We start from the raw sequence: 23,834 nt of genomic DNA, 5'->3' as shown, positions 1-23,834 counted from the left end.
TAGGCATACGAATTAATATATAGAAATATGTATATCTTATTTTAAGCTATATTGTGATTCTTCTCTCTTTTGTTTTATCTTACTATTTCTGAATAGTGTGTTCGTACAGTGATACCTACATGTCGAATGTGGATTTTTAAGCTATAACTGGAATTACTGTTGAAATAAATTGTGTGGTAATGTTTTTTGCAACAATTTAAGTACACATTTACAGTTACAAGTAACATGCGGCTGTAAAGAGAACACATAAGTACATAATGATGTTACTTGCTGGTGCGAAAGTTTATTCATATAGTACTAATTTTGATATTTTTCTCGGTTATCTCGTATTTTCATATACTATTTGAGAAAAATTATGTATGATTGTGACAAACGAAAAATATTATGTGGATAAATATTCAATTGCCTGACTATGTGATTTAATTAACTTAATCAAACATATAGCATGTCCTAAAATTTTGTCATGAGACAGTTAAACAAAATTACTATCAAAGTTATAATATCATCGAATATTTTTAAAAATTGCGATATCTGCCGTTTTTTTTTTCTCATGAGACAATCTTTAAATGTCAACTTATGGGGAAATTTCTACTTATGGCCAAATATACAGTAGAGCTTCCCAAATTGTAAACTTTTTTTTTTTTTTTTAATTTCAGCTTTGTAAAAGATACTCCCTCCGTCCCAAGATAAGTGACTTGTATTCCTTTTTAGGGTGTCCCACTATAAGTGACCTATTTCCATTTTTAGCAAAAAGTCATCTCTCTTACTTTATTCTCCATCTACTTTATTCTCTCTTCTACTTTTCCCTCTCTCATACTTTATTCTCTCCACTTTAACTTATTTAAATACCATTCCTTAAATCCCGTGCCCAAAAGAAGTAGGTCACTTATCTTGGGACGGAGGGAGTACATAAGCCTCATACATCTTTCTTTAATGAAACATGTGAGGATCGTGCTATCTTTAACTGATTATTTTTGACAAAGAGGAATTGGTTCAACCTGTCACAAATCATCTTCAATTTCCGTAGGAATTGTTTCAATCATAACTATCTTACCATAATTTTCATAGGAATTGTTTCAATCATAACTATATTACCATACTTAGTGCCTTCAAATCTCCTCCAAATCCGATTTACATGCCTTTCAGCTAAATTTCCCACGTGAAATCTCCTCCAAAATCTGCAACTTGAGAGTTAATGAAATCCTTCAAAAATCAATCTCACGATCTCCATAATCTTTTAAAAATCTTTTGAAAGACACATGAGTCGTCTTTCATTAAAGAAAGACACATAAGACTAATTCGTCTTCACAAACCCGGAATTTTATTATTAAAAAAAAATCCAATCTTGAAAGCTCTATTGCATACTATTTGGTTATAAATAGAAATTCGGCCAAGGTATGGTAATTATTGATCATCTTTTAAAATTTGGACCTCGATGATTATTTATTTATTATTTATTTTGCAATTTGCACTCCTTTCTAAAATGCTACTACTACAAAATAAATTGCGACATGACTTAAAACGTTGGAGATTAAATAGTAACGACTAACTGCATCTAAGTGTGTTTTCTTTTCTCTTATTTTTCCAGCATTTCTCCCTTTCTCTAATAAAACCTCGCTTAGGGTTTAGAAGCAATTTTGATGGCGTCTCCTCTCTCTAGAAGACTAGTACTCTTCACTTTCAAACACTTTCTGCACCAAAAGCCTCTCTGATTCCGAGGCCGATTCTCTCCCTCCAAACCAGCAGCGCGCCAACGCCGATCGACCACTCGAAAACGGCTTGGACCTCGGAATTTACAAGGCGATATTGGTGGGGCAGGCGCCAATTCAGAAGCGCCTAAGGAGCGGGAAAACGGTAACCCTAATTTCACTCGGAACTGGCGGCATTCGCAACAATCGGAGGCCGCTTGACAACGAGGAGCGGTGCGCGGTGCAGTGGCACAGGGTCTCCGTTTACCCTGACAGATTGGGCGAAGAATCTGGCCCCTGGCTCCACATTGTACGTGGAAGGGAATCTGGAGACTAAAATATTCAATGATCCGTCGAATCAGAGAGATCGCTGTGCGTCGGAATGGGAGGATTTTGGGTGAAGCTGCGCAGTTTTCAAGGACTGATATGAGTGGCGTTGGATATTACTGAGGTGATATTCTTTACATTTCTCTGTTATGAAATTAGTAGTTGGATTTGAATTTGGCCCTCTTCTTGATGTTATAGTATTCATGAATGTGGTATGCGTTCGTTTTTCAAGTTTCAGGATACATAAACTTTTTGTTTGCCTTTTCTTGTTGTATTAGGGATAGTTAGTAACTGCAAAGAGTCAGATTATACACGTTTAGGGAAGGCCATGTGAATTGAATCTCAACAAATGTGTCATTCTTTGTCTACGTAACCTAATGCATTACCACATCCAAATGAATACACAAAAATAGTTTTGCAGGCACACTCCATTTATTTTAGGTAATGTGAGAGTAAAAGATATCAATAAATTATCAATGCAACAAACAAAGACACTAGGATGCTTTTATCAGGCCCAGACGCAATAAAATTAAATAACATCTTTTAATACCATAATTCAGTGGAATACAAGCAATTTCATGTTTAATTAGAATGGAATTAGATGGTATTGAGAATATATGACCTAGTATCTTCATGGAATAAATTGATTTGGGATTAATGAAATAAATATTGTTATTATTACTCACTGTTTTTCAGTAATTAGTAATGCTACCAGCCAACAGTCGTATAATTGGGAATGGACATAGGAATTGTCATTCGAGTCCTACTCTCTAATTCAGTGACCCTACCTTATACTGTAGGAGAAGGCTTGATGAAAATTTATAGTAAGATATCCGGAAAAAACTACATACAAATTACTACTACAACACATGGTAAAATTGTAACCAGTGTCAAAATTACAGTTTACAGACCCAGCTGGGCGAAGAGAAAATTTATCTGAAAAAATGTGAGCATCAAATGCAAATTACTAAAAAAGAACAAAATTGACTGAAAACATGGGGCTACCTTCACAGCAGATGCCTAAAGAACCTCCAACATCAGCTGCACGCGATGGCCCAAATGGCACACAGCCCCGTATAATCAGTATATGTGGCCTAGGACAGCATCAGATTGTACCACGCTCACCTCCTTTAAATAAAACTTCTACCACCAATCATCATTTCTTCCACTGCCACCATAACCATTGCTATTATTGCCAAATCTTGATGCTGTATACCTGCGTTGATGATATCTATTTGACCCATTTGTCGGTGAATCATTCAAATTGATTTTTTTAGGCTTTTTTGAAGAGTGAGAGCTCGATGCATGAACATCGCTGGAATAGGAATTCCGAGATTTTCTATCTCTTGGGGTTGCTGGAGATCTCCAGTAATTATCTTGGCTACTGCCATGATAATCTCCAGGATGTTCAGTCATCCAACCACCTTTCTGCTTTGGTTTTGCAGCCGAATGAAATTCAATGCCCTTGGATTTCTTTCCTTTCCGTTCCTTTCCAATATCACGCGGGACAGACCGGGTCTCCAAATGATCTCTCTTCTTTTTGGGAGATTTGTGCTTGGGTGTTGATGGATCACGGTTTCTCTTACTAGCCTGGTGAAAATACCCAGAAACTCAGTGATTGAAGAAGTTAAAACAAGGAGTGAGTAGAAGGAAGCAGATTTCTACAATTTTCAACTATTAAATGTTACTACTATGATTTAGTGTCAAGACTTTAAGAAAGTCTAAAGGGAACACAGTGACACAATGAAAAAGTCTAAAGGGAACACAGTGACACACCTTCATTGTGCTATTGCTGGTGCATTCGCGTGCAAAATGTCCTACTATCCCACACTTGTAGCATGAACTATCAGGTGCATTATCATTTGTTTCCCGATGGCCACGGAAGCCAGAGCAAGCCTGAAGAAACCAGAAACTACTTCAGAAATGGAAAGCTAAAACCAAAAAATAATGCTCTATATGGGTGTGTTTCCTGTGACATAGTAGCATCCCTCAGGAATTGGGAACAAATGAAACACTCAGCAGTAATAATACATGTAAATCTTCAGGTCCCATAAAAAATGGCAACAAAAAAAGCAGCCACAGTGAATGGAGCCTAGAATATTCCATAATTGATTACATAATAAGCAAAAGCCAACTATTGTTCATAATCATGCCTTCTTACTTGATCAATCATGCTTGTAAACTGACCAAGAATGCATTGAAATTTGAAAGTATATCAAACTCACCAAACCCGTATGACCGGAGTGACCACATCTATAACAAGAATATTCTTTGGGCCCAGGATCGCTATATTCTTTACAACAAAGATGGCCATATATTCCACAAATATAACATTGTATTTCCTGCAGAACACTCAGGTTGTCATCAAATCTGTGAAGATAATAATAATGCCGCAGTGCATCTCCCAGGAGGTAAAAAAAGAACCTTCAAATCATCTGGGCTATAATCATTCCTGCATGAGAACATTTCATGCCCTAAATCTCCACATTTGAGACATATTTTTGAACGATTGTACCCCTCTGGGCAATCTTTAGCACGGTGACCTTGCTGCTTGCAGATAAAGCAATCTCGTCCCTGAACAATTAAACGAGATACAATAAAAATCTAAATCAAACATTATCCTTCCAAAACCACGATATCTTTACAAAATATCTATAAGACACAATATTTTTTACAAAACATTAACTAAAAATACAAACCAAGCTGACTAAAATTTACCCTTATGTTTCAAAAACCAAATTCCCAAATTCTCCTTCACATTAAACCAATAAATAGGAAGTCTGTTAAAATTTCTTTTACCAGATCCAAAGAGTTTGTATGTATTTTTTTTGGCACAAAAAAAGTATGAGATACTGAAATATTTTCTAATTTTCCCCTTAACATATTGGTTAATGCAAGATTTTCTTGTAAATAATGTAATACAACTTTCTTCTGGATTTACTCTATACTCTTATTGAATTTGCTTATAAAGCTGTAATAAACTTGTTAGGAAAATCAGTGTAGACTGCTAAATCATTAAAAAAATCTTTTTCCACCATTAACTTAACTAGATGTTATGAAAATCATTTCAGCCAATAGAAAATACTGGTTTGAAGAAAGATGGCATACTATAGGGAAATGGCAGAATGCATGCAGTGCTATTTTGGAATATCTCCAAACAGATTAACAATTCTTTATGAAACAAATGCCATATCAACATGTACAAGAACAAAATCTAGGAATGAATTTAACTAATCAAAGGGAAAAGAAAGCACATCCACTTCTTATCGAATCCCTACCCACAGTATATCAGTCAAATGATGAATATAGCAAGATTATTTGTTATAAAGTCCATTGCAAATTAACCTGCTTATCACCTAGGAACAGTGAAAAAAAAAGTGCAGCAGTTTTCTAGAGTGTCTACCTTGGAACATTGTTTTGCATTATGTTCAAAACTCCCACAAACAAAGCAAGGTTTCTTTCGCCTAGCTGAAGTACAGTTGGCAGTCGTATGGCCCTCTTCGCCACAATTATAGCAAGCGCCCCAACTGTTATCGGGAGGATCAAAGTACCTCGGCCCCCGCTGAGATTACAAAAACAATCATAAACGAGTTGTCGCACATCTCAATGATAATGCTTGTGCGCATGTTATTAAACTCACGAGAAGTTTCCTCAGGACAGCATTATCTGACACCTCAACAGGATTGGTTTCGACAGCTATATTAGCAACCTCAGCAGTGTTGTCAATCTCTGGTTTCTCATTCTCCTTTACATCATCCACCTAATTAATGAAAGGCCGAAAAGAAGCTTAGATTCAGTCAGCATCACCCTTTGACAAACATACATTGTATGACTCATATCCACTCGATCACATCAGAGGACATATCTCCAGCAGCATAATAATTCCACATTGTACAGATATAAACACGAATCATAATAAGCACATCAAATCTCAACATACTAAGCAAAATATCTTCAAGTTAACTAATTATAATACCAGAAACAATTCTCCGCATAAATCTTGATCTCATTTTTAATCAGTAAACAAATTTCAAAATAAATCAAGTTCGGCTCAATGCTTACGGTATCTCTAACTTCCTTGCTCTTTTTCCTCTTCTTCTTCAGCTCTTTCTTACTCGGCTCTTCCTTCAAATTATCAACTACTTCCGCAACACCGTCTCCCCTTGGATCATTTTTAGCGGCTCTCTGCATTGATTTCTGAACGATTTTGAGGCTGAGGTCTTCGTTGGCCTCGGCTTCGTCGTCGCTCGCCGCTTCGGTTGGGGATTTCCCCTTTTTTTCGTCTTCTTCCGACAACAAATATTTGTCCAGTTTCGCCGCTTTCGAACGCTCTCTCCTTCCCATTACTGGACGAAATTGAGTTATCAGTGAAGCGTTTTGAATGCTAACCCTAAATTGAATTTGGGAAGAGAGAGGGATTGATGATGAACATAGCTCAGCTGTGTTACTGTGTAGGCATTAAAGTAAAGTGGGCCTTGCCTCAATTATACAGCCTCAATTTGAGTCCATTTAAAGAATAAATTTCAGCCCAGCCCCATTATACAGCCTCAATTTGAGTCCATTTAGAGAATAAATTTCAGCCCAGCCTCATTATACAGTCTCAATTTTAGTCCATTTAGAGAATAAATTTCATCATTCGAATAAAAGTAGTAGTAGTAGTTGTTGTTGTTGTTGTTTTTTTTTATAATCAGATTAAAATATAAAAAATAAAGACAAACAAAATTAATAAATATAAATAGATTTTTAATTATATTATAATTATAACTTTACGTAATTTAGTTCAAAGTTCTTTGATCAGTTTTGAAATTTTGTTTGTTGGAATTAATTCTCTTTTCACTTATTGCTAAAAGTTGTAGTAAAAAACAGTTGGAGTTCGAGTCCACCATAATACGATTTTTAAATTTCTATTGCATAAATATGCCTCCAAACATTTATTAATAATCTCAATTTGTCTATCATCAGATTGAAGAAGGGAAGCTGTTCTTTTCCACTCCTTGGAGCTTAAGGAGGTCTTGCCATGAGTTACTCAATAAAATAGGATTACGGTTGTTGATGATCATATCAGGTTAAGTCGTGAAGCTTGCAAATATTGTCCATGAAAGCTTATGCAATCGTTATAGTTATTCATTGGCCAATCCATCGCCTCCAGATCGTAGTCTTTTCAAAGTAGATGGGTCTGCACATTATAATATTATACTCACTTCGTCCTAAAAAATAAACAAAATTGTAAATAACACGTGTTGTAATGTCAATTGGTAAAGTAATTAAAAATTAAAAAAAAAAGTAAGAGAGAGCGAGCGGGGAAACATATAGTGGAATGAGTGTTAGTGGATTGTGGGTCCGCATTATAAATGATGTGTATGATTATTTTGGGTCCTCTTATAGTATCACTTATAGCATCATAATTCAAAACTAAGACCAAATCTACTCCATTAGATTTTGAAATGAGTAGATGAGATTAAACCTTGTGAATTACAATAAATAGTAGACAAAATATCAACAAAGTGGTAAGATTTTGTGATATCAACATAGTGTATTACAAATATCAATACAAGTATACATGAACATATTAACACAATTTTATTGAGATTTTACATGCATATTGGAATTCTTTGAAGCATTTGTTGATAAAAAAATCTGTTTATCAACATATATGAAAACTGAAATACAAATTATTAAATTCATCATCGAACGTCGTCGGAACATATGCAATTGATATCTCGTTAGAATATATAAAATTACCTTTAATTTTATATATTTTTTGCAAAAAATAATTTAAATCGAGAGAGTTACGTAAATTTAAAATTTTCAGATGATTTTAAGGAGAAAGAAAGCGAATAGTTATAACTACCACACAGAATTGACATTAATAACTTTTAAATTTAGAATAAAATTCACTTGACATTATTTTAACCACTATCTCCTAATCTAATAGCTAAGAATTTGTCTTAATTTGAAATTGATAATTAGTTAGCAATTGATCACAACTCTGCTTATTTTTATTGACAACTTTCCATATTTAGACTTTATCTAATTGTGAAGGACAACCCGAGATGGTGAAACTAGTATATCTTTTGGGAACGGAATAAGTAATCTACAAGAGCATCTATAATGGGGAGCTCCTTCCAAGGCAGGACTCTAGCAACATCATCATTCTCCTCTATTTGTGTCTTAGGCCACAACTACCACAATGAGAAGTCCCTCCCCATACCATTCTTAAGCCGAAACATTTAGCTTACACTATTTATATTTTTACTCTAAAATTGAAATACGAGACACTTTAGTACTCTCTCATTCCATTTAATATCGTATTACTTTTTCGTGACGTTCCAACATAATAGAGTAATTTCTATGCTTGGTAAAAAACAATACACTATGTATGTCATACTTTATCCCCTTCCTTACTTTATCCTCTCTCTTACTTCATATCTAGGAAAATGTCAAACCGGTCGGCCCAACTGGTTGCAAGCTAATCGGGTTGGTCTTTTTTTTTTGTTATAAAAGTTAAACTCTAACCCTAAACGCTCGAGCTTCGGGCTAGCTCAACGAGTTAATCAGGCTGCTTTGATAAAATTAACATGCACTCAATTTAATAAATAATGATGAAACTTATAAAAGGTGAAATATTTAATTATGATAAATTTGAGATATATGCTTAAACTCAAATATAAATATGATCAAATACTAATATTTGAGATTTGTGCAAAATGAAACATAAATATATTTCTAGAAATTTTAAAGCATGTTTTAGAATTTTAGATATTTTTTTTAATCATTTCAAGTTTCTAATTTATTTATCAATTATTTATATTAATAAACTTTTAATAATAATTTATATATTTAATATAAAATTGAATATTATAAAATAATTAATAAAGTATCGAATTAGGAGCAGGCATAATGGAATTTTTATTGGATTTTTGGATCTAATCCTAACGAATTAGGGATTAATCACATTGTAATTTATTGTGTTAAAAATTTCCAGCTCAACTTTATAAATTTTATTGGGCTATTTGGGCCCGCCCACACATTGAAGTCGTGAAAAAGTAAAATCATGAAAATATGATGGCGTACAACATGAACTTCATCACAAGGTAATTAAATTTGAATGTTGTTAATATAGATTTCACTGTGGACCCACTTTAATGAAGTCGATATTTGCGAAGAATTACAGCATTAAACTAAAATCAATTTAAATGCGAATAAAAAGAGGAAACAAGCATTAATAGTCCACGTCAGATATCATTCCTTCCTTTCCCCACCACCTTTTCCCCCCTTTGCACCAAGGCTGCCATTTCCTAAACCTGAAAACATTTGCAAAATTCCTATCAGAATCTAACCCAATTCAATCAAACCTAGCTTAATTCTGCCTCAATTTCTACTCGACTAATCAACATGACTGTCATAGCGTCTCCCGCCCCGAACGAGGTTTGTGAATCCGCGCACCTCCTGTATTAACTAGTGTTTCGGATAAACCTACATGTTTGTTTACGGTGCCAATTCGCAGTGCGTGCGTGCTTTGTGTGTGTGTTTTTAGTCTGTTTCTGTGAGAGAACGAGCTCCAGTGATATTCAATTGGCCTCTGTTTAGGTTTAGTTGGCGATCAAGTGTTTGAGGTGTATGCTACTCTGTTGTTTTCATATGCGGCGTATTTTGTTTCATTTGTATTAAATCTTTAATCTTTCTTTCGGTTGCAGCAAGAGGATGAGGACATGTTAGTTCCTCGATCAGATTTGGTGGAAGGGGCTCTGCCAATAGGAGTGGAAGGGCCTCTGCCAATGGGAGTGGAAGGGCCTCTGCCAATGGGAGTGGAAGGTAACTCAAATAAGTAGATAGACGTGTTCCCCCCTAATATATTTGTTTTATTTTTTTGGAGTGGGTTAAAATGTGTTGATGTAATAGGGATTTTGGTCTGTTTCCTAATTGTGGCCATTCTGTATGGCTTGCAAGAAAAATGTTTTTTCTTAAATGTTATACATTCTGTGTCTGCTTTTCTGTATAAACTTCCGGAAACAGAGAGGAGGGTTTGGGGTGGGGGTTCTTGTAGTCTTGCTTTAAATGTGAACCTTCCTTGGTGCAATAAAATTTCTAAAATCCATCACGAAATTTTTTATGGTAAACAGTTAGTTGGCTGCGTGGAACCCACCGTATTTGTTTATTTTATGTACATGTAGTGTCTCCCACGTTGAGAAGGCAATTGTAGTTTGAGAAGCTAATGGTGTGAGGCCTTAGGAGTATGTTTGTCATGCTTTCCTTCCGTGCAGTAGCTGGGCAAAAAGAGGGAGCTAAATGCTTTTAGTTGTACTATGATAAAACTTCATCTGCATGCATTGCATCATGAATTACACTGTCTCGTTTACTTTTCTTTCATTGTTTCTGTAGTTCTATATTCTCATTTCATTGTCCACTCTTTGCTGTAGCACCAGAAGCAACAGAAAATAATGTGGAAAACCAGCCAACAGAGGATCCTCGCACAGCAAAATTTACTTGGAAGATCGATTTTTTTTCCAAGATAACCACTAAGAAGCTCTATTCTGGAATATTTGATCTCGGTGATTACAAATGGTAACTGTTCTTTCTATAGATTAAGAGCTTCAGTAGATGTAATTAACATTTTGGTGTGTAATGCTAACAAATAGTTTATCATTCCTGTTAGGCGGATTCTTATTTTTCCGAAGGGGAACAATGCTGATCAATTATCCATGTATCTGGATGTTGCTGATTCTGCCGGTTTACCTTATGGATGGACTCGATATGCCCATTTCAGTTTGGCTATTGTGAATCAAGTCCATAGCAAGTATTCAGTCCGAAAGGGTAATGAAGGGACAATATATTATTTCAGTACCTCATTGCATTATTTATTTATTTAGCAAAATTACCTTGTTTGCTAAACATTTGGTTTAGCATAAACTATTTAGAGTGGTTAAGGAATTAATCTATCTATCTATAGAGCAACATTCATTGAGTAATTAGGTACATAAAATTGACTACCTCCAGTAATATTTTAAAACCTTTTTATATTGTTGACATTCCTAGACAAGGACAATAACTATTGGATATCCCCGATTTTGGCATAGATATGGAAGCAGTATTATATTTATTTCTTAATATGATGTGTATTGCTTAACATCTCTTGCAGCTCCAGTCATTACTAATCCCTTTCTACTTGTACAGAATTTAACTACTATGTAGAACTTCACTGAGTAAAAATCAAATTTGCATTGCTGTTTCTTTCAATTATCTGTGCATTGGCCAAGTGTAAACAGGAAATGAATCAATGATTGGTCTGAAATGATGCTTCATTCAATTAGAGACAATCTTCTGTTCTAAGGGGTGCATGAAGCTAGTTAATGTAAACAAATCCTTTTTAATGATCATGCAGAAACGCAACATCAATTCAGTGCGCGAGAAAATGATTGGGGCTTTACAGCTTTTATGCCACTTCGTGAACTTCATGATCCTAGCAGGGGTTATCTTGTCAATGACACCTGTATAGTTGAAGCTGAGGTTGCGGTGTACAAAGCTATGGATCCATGGCTATATGATTCGAAGAAAGAAACTGGTTTCGTAGGACTGAAAAACCAAGGGGCTACCTGCTATATGAACTCTCTTCTCCAAACTCTGTACCATATTCCTTTCTTCAGAAAGGTTAGGATATTTATTAGGGGCTATGTAGTCGGATCTGAGTTACTTTATTAAGGTTCTTTGATTCTTTCATGATCTTACTCACACATCTTTGCTTGTAAATTCAGGTCGTGTACCATATGCCTACTAATGTTATTGATATGCCATCTGCAAGTATCCCTCTGGCTCTGCAGAGTTTATTTTACAAGCTACAGTACAGCGATAATAGTGTTGCAACAAAGGAGTTGACAAAATCCTTTGGATGGGACACCTATGATGCTTTCTTGCAACATGATGTACAAGAACTCAATAGAGTTCTTTGCGAGAAGCTTGAAGAGAAAATGAAGGTTCTTAGCTTCTACTAATCTCAATTTTCCCGAACTTGGATACTGTTAGTCTGTTACCCACTGACAATTGTGATACTGTCATTAGAGAACCATTGTGGAAGGTGCCATACAGCAGTTATTTGAAGGGCACCATATGAACTACATCGAGTGCATAAATGTAGATTACAAATCCAGTAGAAAAGAGTCATTCTATGGTACTTAGCATGATCAGATTTACTGTTGATTTTACTTTACTGCTGTTTCTATGCTTCATTGTAAGAAGTAAGAACGCGTCTTTCCTCCTTCATGTCACAGATCTTCAGCTTGATGTCAAAGGCTGTGATGATGTCTATGCTTCTTTTGACAAATATGTTACGGTTGAACATCTAGATGGAGATAACAAGTACCATGCTGAACAGCATGGTTTGCAGGTGCTCATGTTAACACTTAACTGGATTTGACAAATGTTGGATATGAATCATACTCCATGATATATGAGCAATGCATTTCTTGTCATTGTACAGTTCAGCAGTCTTGTTTTCCTGTTTCTTTTATGATCATATTGTCCTAAAAGAAGATTTTTTTTTTCGGTAATTGACCTTCTTAAGCTAATATTCTCTACTTATTTCAGGATGCTAAGAAAGGAGTGCTATTCATTGACTTTCCCCCAGTTCTCCAGCTTCACTTAAAGCGGTTTGAATACGACTTTGTGCGTGATGTTATGGTAAAGGTGAGCAGTTATAGAAAACGTAATATATTCTATTCCATCAAGAGCTTTCCTGATTCACTATTCTTTTGGCACATACAGTACTAGAGGTAGACAAGGTTGGAATGAACTTTTTCGATGCCAAATCCATAGAGCCTAGGCATTACAACTTACATAAGGCATAACTGATAGTTCTAAGGTTGAGCAGAATTAGTCACTACCAATTAGCTTAATAATTGCTGTGTTAGCACTCTTGGAATTTGGATACAGAAATGATATGAACAGCCACTCTATAATTGGTGTAACTAATTTGGGTTTTTAGTCGCATCGTGGAGAATCCATGAATTCCAAGACTTGTCCCCTCTAGGTAGACTTAACAATGGTGCCTAATCAGGGTTCCTCGTAGCTGTTTAATTATTGAGCACGACAAATGTATGGTTATAAATAAACCTTTGCTCATAAAATGAAGAGTTTCCACATGCAATACACAGTCACCAGAAGAGGTAACTCCCTTTTGAATATGGTTATATACTTACATGTAGAACAAGAGCTAGTGAAGAATTCCTGTAATGGCTTCTTTCTATTAAGCTGCACTAATTTAGTTAAGTTGCATTATAAGACATATTTGTTCTCCTCCAAAAAGATGTAGAAAAGACTAGAAAATGTGAAATGTCTCAGAAATTGCAACGCAAACCATGAACTTCTTGCAAATTGAGTAAATGGGTATAATTCGGTGACCAAGTATAACTTGCTATGTAAGGACCATATATTAAAGATGGTGTTTCTGGGGTATTGGTGGTGTTAAAAGATAGAAAATTAAGAAAAAAGAAAAACACAACTAATGAAGAGAATGCAAAGAGAGAGAAAAAATGAATTTCATAATTAATCAATGCATAAATAACTATGGATTATGGAAACAAGACAAGGAGCGATTTACGAAAGTAGTTATACCAATAGAAACAAAGTATGGAAAGGTTCCATGAGATATTCTCTTTTAATCAGTAGGAATCAATCTCTAACGTTTGGTTATTGTGTATTGAAATAATGCCAGTGATTCGAATTGCAAAAAAAAGGATGTTCAGTCATAACATTTAAATTTTGAAAGCGTTAGATATGGAAGTTCAGTCAAAAACCATAATTTGAACAATGGAAGTACCCTAGGCAATAGGAATTCAGGAGCTGATTCTTGTTGTCTAGCCGGACATGTGAAGGAAAGGAATGAGTGAGTGTGTTGATGAAGCCATTTGCCAACCAAATTCTCTTAAGTCTCAACTCTCAAAACTTCAGTCTCGAGTTTTGCCCCTGCCGTTTCATTGTTGTATATGATTCTTTTAGCTAGCTGATTTAGCTGTGATTTCTGGTGTATTTGTACTTTGTACTCTTTGCACTTTATATTGCCCTAAAAGTGGATAGCCTAATTTCTTGATTTCGGTGACACAGATAAATGATCACTATGAGTTTCCTCTTCAACTTGATCTTGATAGAGATAATGGAAAGTACTTGTCACCTGATGCTGATAGAAGAGTACGTAACCTCTATACACTTCACAGGTCAGATGAGGAGATTTTCTATCATTATGTTCCCAGCTTTATAGTGAGAAAAATTACCACTTACTCAACTGATTTGGCTAGGTAATAGTATTTCTTGGGTTTTACTTCAACACCTATACCTTGTGTGAAAAAAGCAAGATTTTTTTACTTTCCGTTCTCGCAGAGACATTTTCCATTTTTAACTGTAAAATTATACTTTTTGAACGGTTGTTTTTTGCCTTTTGGTTCATAGAATTATGTTGATGCTTCACAAACAAGTTTGTAAATTATATATATTTTCCCAGATTGTGAATAGTAAATGCTGAACAAGGTTTACTTTGATAATTTTTTTTTGTAAATGCCCAAGTTGATATGAAAACCTATGTTTCTGTGTCACTTAATGGTAGTCTTTCTAAATCCATCTATATATATATATATATATATATAGAGGTGTGATCCGTTGCTAACTTTCTTAAGTTGCTAACTCTGCTAGCTCATCAACGCAAGGAATTAAAAATGTCAACACACGGATAATGAAATGTCAACATAAACTTAGTTGATATTTTAATGCACTGTTTTGACATTGATATTTAAAATGTCAACACAGTTGTGTTGACATTTTGATCGTGTTGACATTTTTAATACATTGCGTTGATGTGTTAGCAAGTTCGCAATTTAAGAAAAGTTAGCATTATAACGCATATATATCACAAAATTGTATGCTATATCTTTTCATTGGTTCAAATTATATTATTTGCAGTGTTTTGGTCCATAGTGGTGGTGTGCACGGTGGTCACTATTATGCCTTTATACAGCCTACTCTTTCCAGCCAGTGGTATGCAGTCCATTCTAAAACTTGTTTTTTAATGTTTGCAGCATAAAGTAGTACTATTCTTATGGTTTTTCAGCTTTCAGCGAGTCCTGTTGATTATGATACATCATTAAGCTCGTGTATTCTATTGGTTGGGAATTGGTCTGAGTTTAGGAATTACATTTGCAATAATGAGTCTTTTTTGTTGATTGGATGGATATTTTTTTTGCCTCATTTTCTTGTCAATTCTCTTTACGTAATCAAAAATATAGTTGTGATCGTTAAATCTCTGGAGAGTTAGTCCCTTTGAAAAAATTATGCAGTCAGCATCCCTCACTGTGGTTTTCTTACACCACTGTCATCAAAAAATTTCAGAAACCCCTTCCTTGGCTGAATCATGAAGATTGTGTATATCATGGGCTTTTTACAGAAAGATTACAAATGTATTTGTTATAAATCTCAAACAGCAAATAATCGTAATTATCTCTCAGGTATAAGTTTGATGATGAACGAGTGACAAAAGAAGATATGAAGAAGGCATTAGATGAGCTGTATGGCGGTGAAGAAGAAGTAGGTTTTGTGATGTCATTCTTCGGTGAAATATATAAACTGCTTTGGTTGTGCAGTGCTAACAGTCTTCTCTGGTTTAGTGATAACAATTTCCTTTCTTCATTCATCTTTTCAGCACCTGATGCAGACAAACCAGGGAATCAATAATACTCCCTTCAAGTTCACCAAACACTCAAATGCTTATATGCTGGTGTATATACGTGAAAGTGACAAGGATAAAATCATGTGTCATGTCGATGAGAAGGATATTGCCGAGCATCTTAGGGTTAGTTCTGATATCAGCATATTTTCATATTTCTTAAAGGTAACAGTCTTTACTTTTACCTACTATATGTGGCCTGACTAGAGTTTGAGCTGTCAACTAGGAGAGGCTGAAGAGAGAACAAGAAGAAAAAGAACAAAAGAAGAAAGAAAAAGCCGAAGCACATCTTTACACTATTGTAAAGGTAAGTAATTTAAGAAGCATGTTTTAGTTGAATGACCTTTCTAATGTAGGGGCTTGCAACTAATAAGAATGTGGCGTGATGCTTCCAGGTAGTATGTGATGAAGATTTTGTTTGGCAGATTGGAAGAAACGTTTTTTTTGATTTAGTCGATCATGATAAAGTTAGGAGCTTCCGTGTCCAGAAGCTGATGCCATTTAATGTTTTTAAGGTATGTAAACATGACTAAATGTTTCACTACAATTATTTCTGTAATACTTTAGCTGCTGTATCTCTTCACTAGAAGTAGATACTAGTGCATGAGAAATCCACCTTTTGATGTGGAGCTAGATTATCTGGATGAATGCATTTCTATTTGCACAGTTGGGAACTTATCATAGAGTGTGGAAGCCAGAACCGTCCTCTCTTCAATATTATTATGGATATGTGCATATACCTAAAGAGAGGGTAGATTGTCCTAAGATTATCAATATTTCCTCTTACTTGTTATGCTAAATAAACATCCGCGTAAAACTTTCAGTGTGGTTGCAATGTGTCATCGGCACCCTAGTCTGCTTAAAGATCAACTGGTATTGGTGAAATGTTGTTGGCAAGCAGCAACTATGCAATGTTTACTCTGAAGTGTGCTAACTAGTCATTGGAAATTTGGGATGATGCAGGCAGGCTGCTTATTTGTGAAACATACTTAAAAAATAATTCAAATAAAGAAAGAGGGCTCTTCCTGCATCTAGGAAATATGTAAAAGATTAGACATAAATGTGGGCCAACCATCCATAAGTTTAACTTTAGATGGAAAACATAGTTGTGACTTGTGACTTAAAATGTCCAATTTGAGATTCTATAACCATAGCAGTTCAAGTGGAATTAAAATCACATCAAATATGATTTGAAAATCATACTTGTATTTCTATAATACTACATTGCAAGTTTGATTTTTTTGTTTGCCATAAATAAGTGATCCGATTTCAGCTTAAGACGTTTGGCTAGAAATATTAATCAAGAGAAGGAAAATGAATCAGATGGGTATAAGTCAGTTTGATGCTTTAAGCCGATTTACAAATCAACATGTTACATATCTTAAATTTCAAATTCAGTCTGTTCTTATGAGCATACACTTTCTATAATTTTTTATGAAATACATAAAGTCGTTCCAGGCTAAGCCATCTCACATATTAATTTTTACAACATTCAGTTGTTGAAGCTGTAGTTATTATTAACATCAACTGATCTTATTCCCCAGGAAGAGGTTGCAAATAAATTTGGTATACCTGTGCAATTACAACGCTTCTGGCTGTGGGCAAAACGGCAAAATCACACTTATCGTCCTAACCGTCCATTGACACAGTCTGAGGAAGCACAGACTGTAAGCAAATTTTTTTTTTTCCTATAAAAGTGACCACTTATGAATGTCTTGTACCTTTATAGTCAACAGTTTTTTTGACCAACTCATTGGTCTTCATATGCTATCAGTTTATATTTAGTACTATTAAGTATATCAGTACTTTCCTATACGAATTCGACTGTTTTGAGATTTGTTGTGTTACAATTCTTCACATGGATGTAGGTTGGGTATCTGAGGGATATGTCTAATAAAGCTCAGAATGCAGAGTTGAGGCTATTCTTAGAGCTAGAACGTGGGCCGGTAATGGAACTTTTTGTTGTGAGAAAGTAAGCTCTCCTTCATAAATAACGCTAAATTGCTAATAACCTTCTATGATATCAATCAGGACTCCCTGCCTATCCCTCTCCCTAATAAGGCAAAAGATGACATTTTGTTATTCTTCAAGCTTTATGATCCAGAAAAGGAAGAGCTTAGGTATTATTCTAGTTCGCATTCCTTTGTTTTGTTATGTTTTTATGTAGAACATATCTGTAGGACCAAATAGTTAGACATCACCTAGAGATGAAAACGAGAAGCAATTCTTTGTCATTGATTTTTATCCGTTTTATATGCCAGATATGTTGGTAGACTTTTTGTGAAGAGCTTTGGGAAGCCGGTAGATATCTTGACTAGACTAAATGAGATGGCTGGCTATGCTCCTGAGGAAGATATTGAGCTTTATGAGGTTTGTTGCTTAAATATCAGAAGTAATTTTGAACCATACATATTCTTCTTAATTTTATATTCTTGTTTTTCCCCGTAACCACACCATTCTGTCCCTTTCCCCGTTCTTGTAATGAGCTGGCTGTTCTATTCTCAGCTTTACATCAAGTAGTTAAAGAAGGGTCCATTGTACCTATCTTTGATTTCTTACTCCCAAAATAGATATAGGGGAGTCGGATATGAGTTGTCTTCTATTTGGAATGGTCATTACATTTCTTCATTTCCCTTCCTTTCCTGGTTGCTCAAGTACTTACGGCAGTAATTTCATTTTTTTGGGGGGGTGGGGTTGGTTACACTGTTTGGCAGTGTCAACTCATTGGTATTAATCTGTTCTGTTTCTGGTTATCAGGAAATAAAATTTGATCCTAATGTGATGTGTGAACATATCCAGAAGATACTCACTTTTAGGTCTAGCCAGGTATTGTTTTGCATATGTTTTTCTTAATAATGTGTGTTATGCCGTATGTGAAAAAAAAATGGTGGTATCATTTGCTTTGTCTTCAACTACAGCTTGAGGATGGGGACATAGTTTGCATTCAGAAGTCCCTTCCAAGTGAAGCTCTCCAGAAACTTCGTTGCCCAGATGTTCGGTCATTCTTTGAGTACCGCCATAATCTCCAAGTACTTTTCATTTAGTATTTAATGAATTTCATTTAGTATCGATTTTTCATATTTCTTATGTGAAATTACTGTTTTATGTATTTACAAGTGTTATGCTCTTTCTGTCCATGCACTCCTGTTTATCTTGTTGAGATTCTGAAAATCTTTTTGGCATGAAGGGCTCATAGTTCAGGCTTGATCCGAACTCTTTAAAAAAAGTTTTTTACTCTTGTTTGTCTTTAAGGGCCCCTCTTTTGTAACAGCTACTCTGAAATTTATAAAGATACATTTGAGTATGTGACTGCCATTAGTCATCTTAAGCTTTAACTACAAATCAATATTATTGGTACGGACTGCTGAGATGCTCTGGCATAAAAGAAAAAAAGAGAGCAAAAAGAAAAGGAGGTTACCACTGATGAGAATGAAAAGAGTGTTTTATTATGTTCTACTACCTCCGTCCACCAAAATTTGTCCCATTTTCCCATTTCCGTCCGTCCCCCAAAATTTGTCCATTTCACTTTTACCATTTTTGGTAGTGGACCTCATATTCCACTAACTCATTTCTACTCACATTTTATTATAAAATTAATATATAGAAGTAGGACCCACAATCCACTAACTTTTTCAACTCACTTTCCATTACATTTCTTAAAACCCATGCCGGGTCAAAGTGGGACAAATTTTGGTGGACGTTGGTAGTAACTTCTAAGCCATTAAATGTCTTGTAAAGCATAAAAGAAACTAAGGGTTCTGCGTAGTAGAACTAATAGCATTGGGAGCAAGCATGTGAGCCAAGACTTCCTTGCACTACTTGCCTCCATTCTCTCGAGTATACTTTCTGTTTTCTGTTAATAAATATTTGTCTCAACTCTCAGTTGCTGTTTTGAAAAATAATTTGGACTCGTAAACAACATACCAATTCTTTAGCAATAGTTTCCTTTGTGAACCTTGCATGTCTAGGACTCTAGAAAGGAAGATAGGAAGTTTCTGATGGTGACATTGAACAAACTAAACTCATAATACTGTAGATATCTGAATATGAAATCATTTTCATATTTTATTTTGGATGTTTTGCAGGTTATTCATTTTCGGTCCCTAGAAAAGCCTAAAGATGATGAATTTTGTTTACAACTGTAAGTGCGAAATTTGTCAAAAAATTTTGAACTCAATACGTCGTCTTTATATTAGTTGATCACATTAATCTGTGTATTTGTTGCATTCTGATAAATATATATCTATAATAAATGAAGGTCAAAGCTTGACACATATGATGAAGTTGTAGAGAAATTGGCTCGCCAACTTGGAGTAGATGATCCTTCTAAACTTAGACTTACGTCATGCAATTCATACACTCAACAACCAAAACCTCATCCTATAAAGTATAGAGGAGTAGATAATCTGCTAGATATGTTACTGCATCACAATCAGGTAAGCTATTATTTAACGTTAAAGAGTCTGAGTTGACATGTTTACTATCTGAAATATTGAATAGTTATTATTTTGGTCAGACTTCTGATATATTGTACTATGAAGTCCTGGATATGCCTCTGCCAGAATTGCAAGGCTTAAGAACGCTCAGAGTGGCTTTCCGTCATGGGACAAACAGCGAAGTAAGTCATATTCTAGTTTTAGTAAATTTGTTGTGCTTGGCAAGTTGGCATACACATCAATCCCTTTGATTTATGTTTGACAAAATCATTATTCTCCTACTCTTTCTGATTTCCAGGTGGAAATTCACAATGTTAGACTGCCTAAGGATAGCACTGTGGCTGATTTGCTTGATGAACTCAGGATGAAGGTAAACTATTGGACCGATAATGTTGATTCATTGTATCAACATTTCACTAGGATACATATTTCAATTCTAGAATATATTTCTTCATATGTATAGGATAATTTGTTTTTTGGTGCTTCTTTGATTAATATTGCTTCTTCTGATTGTTATGCAGGTTCAGCTGTCTCGTCCCAATGCAGAACTCAGACTACTGGAAGTATTCACCCACAAGATCTACAAGGTCTGGAGATCTTATCTCCACCATTTATATTTTACTCTTTGTTCTCATTGATTATATTAATGACGAAGACTGTAGAAATGTATTATCAAGTTACGACCTAATAACTAGTTTGTCTTTACTTAAAATTTGAGAACCATGTTCATATTTCACACAAGGTTTGGATGTTGAACTCAACTGATGAGTCGCTCAATGCTATGGCCATCAAAGGGATTCTTAGAAGTTGACGAGCATAGCATGTATATAATTGGAGAAAAAATTGCAATTATCATGCTATATTGCTTCCAGCTAAATGAAATTTCTGTAGTCGTGGGTTGAGACAACATGGTGAGGATGCATTGATCAAGTATATTTTGCTAAAAGCTCCTTATAAATTGGAAAGTAGCAGGGAATTATGTGAGTGACATTAATCTGGTGGGTGACTGAGATGAAAAGTGAACGTTGGGGGCTTTGAAACAATCAGATTAATATGTTAGTTTGGGTCAGATTTTTACCTATAGCATGCCTGTCGCTGGGTGTGATCTGAATTATCTGACATAGGCTGCCTGATGGACTATGGAAGACGAGTGTTGATGCTTTCTAGCAGTATATTTTAGGTAGTAATGAGCGATACTTGCTTCTGGTAAGTTTTTTTTTTGTTTGTTTCTCATTTGCATCATCGAGGTGAAGGGAAATAAAAGATCATGAAGTTGCTTTTGATTTGTTAGTACTGTTAACATAATATCTTGATGTATTTAGATAATAATATTGTAGGGATTTCTTTTCAGATATTTTCTTCAGGGGAAAAGATAGAGAGCATAAATGACAACTATTGGACTTTACGAGCTGAAGAGGTTCTTCCACTCTCTTTCTCCGTGTGTGTGTGTGTATGTGTATGTGTTTGATGGGTGGGTGCATTACATGCTCATCTGTGTAAAGTGCTTTAAGGCTCATGTTCACCAAATTTCATGTTCAGTAGCATTTGCCTGTGTAAGTGCTTGCAATTTTTAGCCCCTGCAGGCGCGTAACTAAATTATGTCATTCTCTCTCTTTTAACAGTTTCCCTTATTTCTGCAGATACTTGAAGAAGAGAAACATCTTGGTCGTCATGATTGCTTGATTCATGTTTATCACTTTATGAATGAAGAAAGTCAGAACCAAGTGGTAACATTTTGATTTATCCTTATCTTGTGGTTGAGCCATCACATACTTGGGTAATGGCTCAATAAGATGCACTTCTTGGTTTTTATTTGTTATCACAATATTGCACTTTGTTTGTGGCAGAAGATTCAGAATTTTGGTGAGCCCTTTTTATTGGTCATTCACGCAGACGAGATTTTAGCTGATCTCAAGATTCGTGTTCAGAAAAAGTTATGTGTATCAGATGAGGAGTTCTCTAAGGTTGTATGCCTCAGAAGTCAGATCTAATTCCATTAATAGTTTAAGTGATTCTAACCCTAGATATGTGTTGCTAGCATATTCCCCTCGGTTGTTATAACCTCTAATTTCTGCTCATGTCCCGTTTTCTTTTTGCCAGTGGAAATTTGCTTTTGTTTCACAAGGTCAAACTGAGTACCTAGAGGATTCAGAAATTTTGTTTACTCGATTCCAGGTCTCTCCCTCTCTCTCTCTCTCACACACACACACACACACATCTGAAAAGAAAAGAAAAAAACTTCTCTTCTTTATCTGTTGTGCATCCACTGGAATTATATTGTTTAGATGAATTAACATCTTATTGCTTCGTATGAATCTCGGGCTGGCAGACAAGCAGCATGTATATTGCTTGGGAGCAGTATCTTGGGCTAGAACACATAGATAATACCCCAAAAAGGCCTCTTGCAGCTAATCAGGTATTCTGAATCAGCACTTGTTTGCTTCTTCTAAGCCAATTCTCATTCAATTCCTTTGACATGTTAGATTCTTACTCTCAGATTAACAAATTATAATCAATATATGACTACGTATATACACACTTTCGAAAGCCACAATCCCTTCCAAGTTGTGTATAAATAATCTCAACCAAGTATTTATTACTCCCTCCGTTTTAATATTCATGGCTTTTTTCTTTTCTTTTTGTCATCCTAAATATCTTGGCCTATTTTTCTTATGAATGTATTCATAAATTGAAGTTGCCATCGTGTACTTCTTGTCCTTGGATGCTCTGAATAGGTTGCACTAAAATCTGCTGTTACCAAATCTTTTTCAGTACCGTCCACCTTTCGAGAAGGCTGTGAAGATATACAATTAAGAGGGCAGTGGAATAGGAGTGTGGAGTGGCCGAGTCTTTCACCTTTCATGCAAAGAATTCGGAGAACACCTCTTAACCACATATTAAGTCAGAAATACATTTTAGATTTTTAAATTTCATTGCTGCCTTGTCCTCATCAGAAACCACAGATTGAGTCAGAAATGCATTTCACATCTTATATTCTCAAAAAATCAGTGCTGCCAAGCTCTTCGTCAGATGTTACTCTATACGAGATTTCCAGCTGGATACTTGGTTATTGTCTGAATTTACCATGGCTCCATTATTCACTTTCTCCAGGCTCCAAGGTGACCTAAGACGAGCTATGATTAGTAAGTTTTTTCGAATCATAGGTTTTTTAGATCGAAATTTTGGCCTGTGTATGCTAGTGCTGTAGAAAAGGTAGCCAAGGTTTTGGTTTTATTTATAAGCTGTACAGGATTTCTGCTTGTGAACAAAAAAGTGGGGTCATGTATAAAAACTAGTAGAGAAATGGAGCAGAATCAACAACCTTGAACTAGATTTCAGAGTGACAATTGTTATTTCTTATTTTTATTTAACTTTAGCACTGGCAAAATTGAAATGAATAATACTGTTGGGTGTGTGCGCTTTTCTGGTATTAGATCACATGGTCAAGTAACAAGTAACATTATGAGTTTATTGCATTTGCTTGAAATCCAATGCATAATCTGAATATATTGTTATATTATGGTAACTTCAAATGATTAATCTATATCTATAAAATGTATCTTCAATATTTATTTATTTTTGGTCGTTGTTATTGCATACTGTTTGACCAAAATTTCCAAGTTGCCCTTGTACTCTTTCTTCTAATCCCACCCTAATCCACCCACACACTATTCCACT

General features: G+C 35.2%; 2 protein-coding genes and 1 pseudogene across 4 annotated transcripts; 2 read left to right on the top strand and 1 right to left on the bottom strand.

The window, feature by feature from the left end:
- The first annotated feature begins 566 nt into the window (after window positions 1-566).
- LOC125221307 lies at window positions 567-2,405 on the top strand (annotated as a pseudogene).
- A 418-nt stretch (window positions 2,406-2,823) lies between these two features.
- On the bottom strand, window positions 2,824-6,456 carry LOC125222888 (protein AIR2-like). Of its 2 annotated transcripts, XR_007176627.1 has the most exons (8): window positions 6,078-6,456; window positions 5,656-5,775; window positions 5,419-5,577; window positions 4,440-4,589; window positions 4,241-4,357; window positions 3,792-3,911; window positions 3,021-3,605; window positions 2,824-2,951 (listed from the first exon to the last, which is right to left on the bottom strand). XR_007176627.1 is itself a non-coding variant. In XM_048125755.1 (7 exons), the coding sequence occupies exons 1-7, from the start codon at window positions 6,357-6,359 to the stop codon at window positions 3,159-3,161; spliced, it is 1,395 nt and encodes a 464-aa protein (XP_047981712.1). In that variant the 5' UTR covers window positions 6,360-6,456; the 3' UTR covers window positions 2,824-3,158. The 2 variants fall into 2 exon arrangements, 1 of the variants encoding a protein (XP_047981712.1); XM_048125755.1 differs by having other exon boundaries at window positions 2,824-3,605.
- Window positions 6,457-9,261: 2,805 nt separating this feature from the next.
- On the top strand, window positions 9,262-23,487 carry LOC125223645 (ubiquitin C-terminal hydrolase 13-like). 2 transcript variants are annotated; one of them, XM_048126889.1, is made up of 32 exons: window positions 9,262-9,443; window positions 9,713-9,830; window positions 10,436-10,580; window positions 10,672-10,829; window positions 11,398-11,663; window positions 11,768-11,986; window positions 12,072-12,180; window positions 12,281-12,396; window positions 12,597-12,695; window positions 14,112-14,221; window positions 14,961-15,035; window positions 15,503-15,581; window positions 15,697-15,846; window positions 15,947-16,027; window positions 16,116-16,235; window positions 17,265-17,387; window positions 17,589-17,666; window positions 17,752-17,840; window positions 17,982-18,090; window positions 18,478-18,546; window positions 18,639-18,749; window positions 19,806-19,861; window positions 19,979-20,156; window positions 20,237-20,338; window positions 20,455-20,526; window positions 20,678-20,743; window positions 21,508-21,573; window positions 21,797-21,883; window positions 22,007-22,120; window positions 22,257-22,331; window positions 22,486-22,572; window positions 22,929-23,487. In XM_048126889.1, exons 1-32 carry the CDS (start codon window positions 9,411-9,413, stop codon window positions 22,968-22,970), a joined length of 3,402 nt encoding a protein of 1,133 aa, XP_047982846.1. In that variant the 5' UTR covers window positions 9,262-9,410; the 3' UTR covers window positions 22,971-23,487. The 2 variants fall into 2 exon arrangements, with proteins under 2 accessions (XP_047982846.1, XP_047982843.1); XM_048126886.1 differs by having other exon boundaries at window positions 22,004-22,120.
- Window positions 23,488-23,834: the final 347 nt, after the last annotated feature.

The sequence above is a fragment of the Salvia hispanica genome, chromosome 4 (genome assembly GCF_023119035.1).
Source record: "Salvia hispanica cultivar TCC Black 2014 chromosome 4, UniMelb_Shisp_WGS_1.0, whole genome shotgun sequence".
Lineage (NCBI taxonomy): Eukaryota > Viridiplantae > Streptophyta > Magnoliopsida > Lamiales > Lamiaceae > Salvia > Salvia hispanica.
The sequence above is the reverse complement of the archived record's forward strand: the minus strand, read 5'-3'. Positions and strand labels throughout refer to the sequence as shown.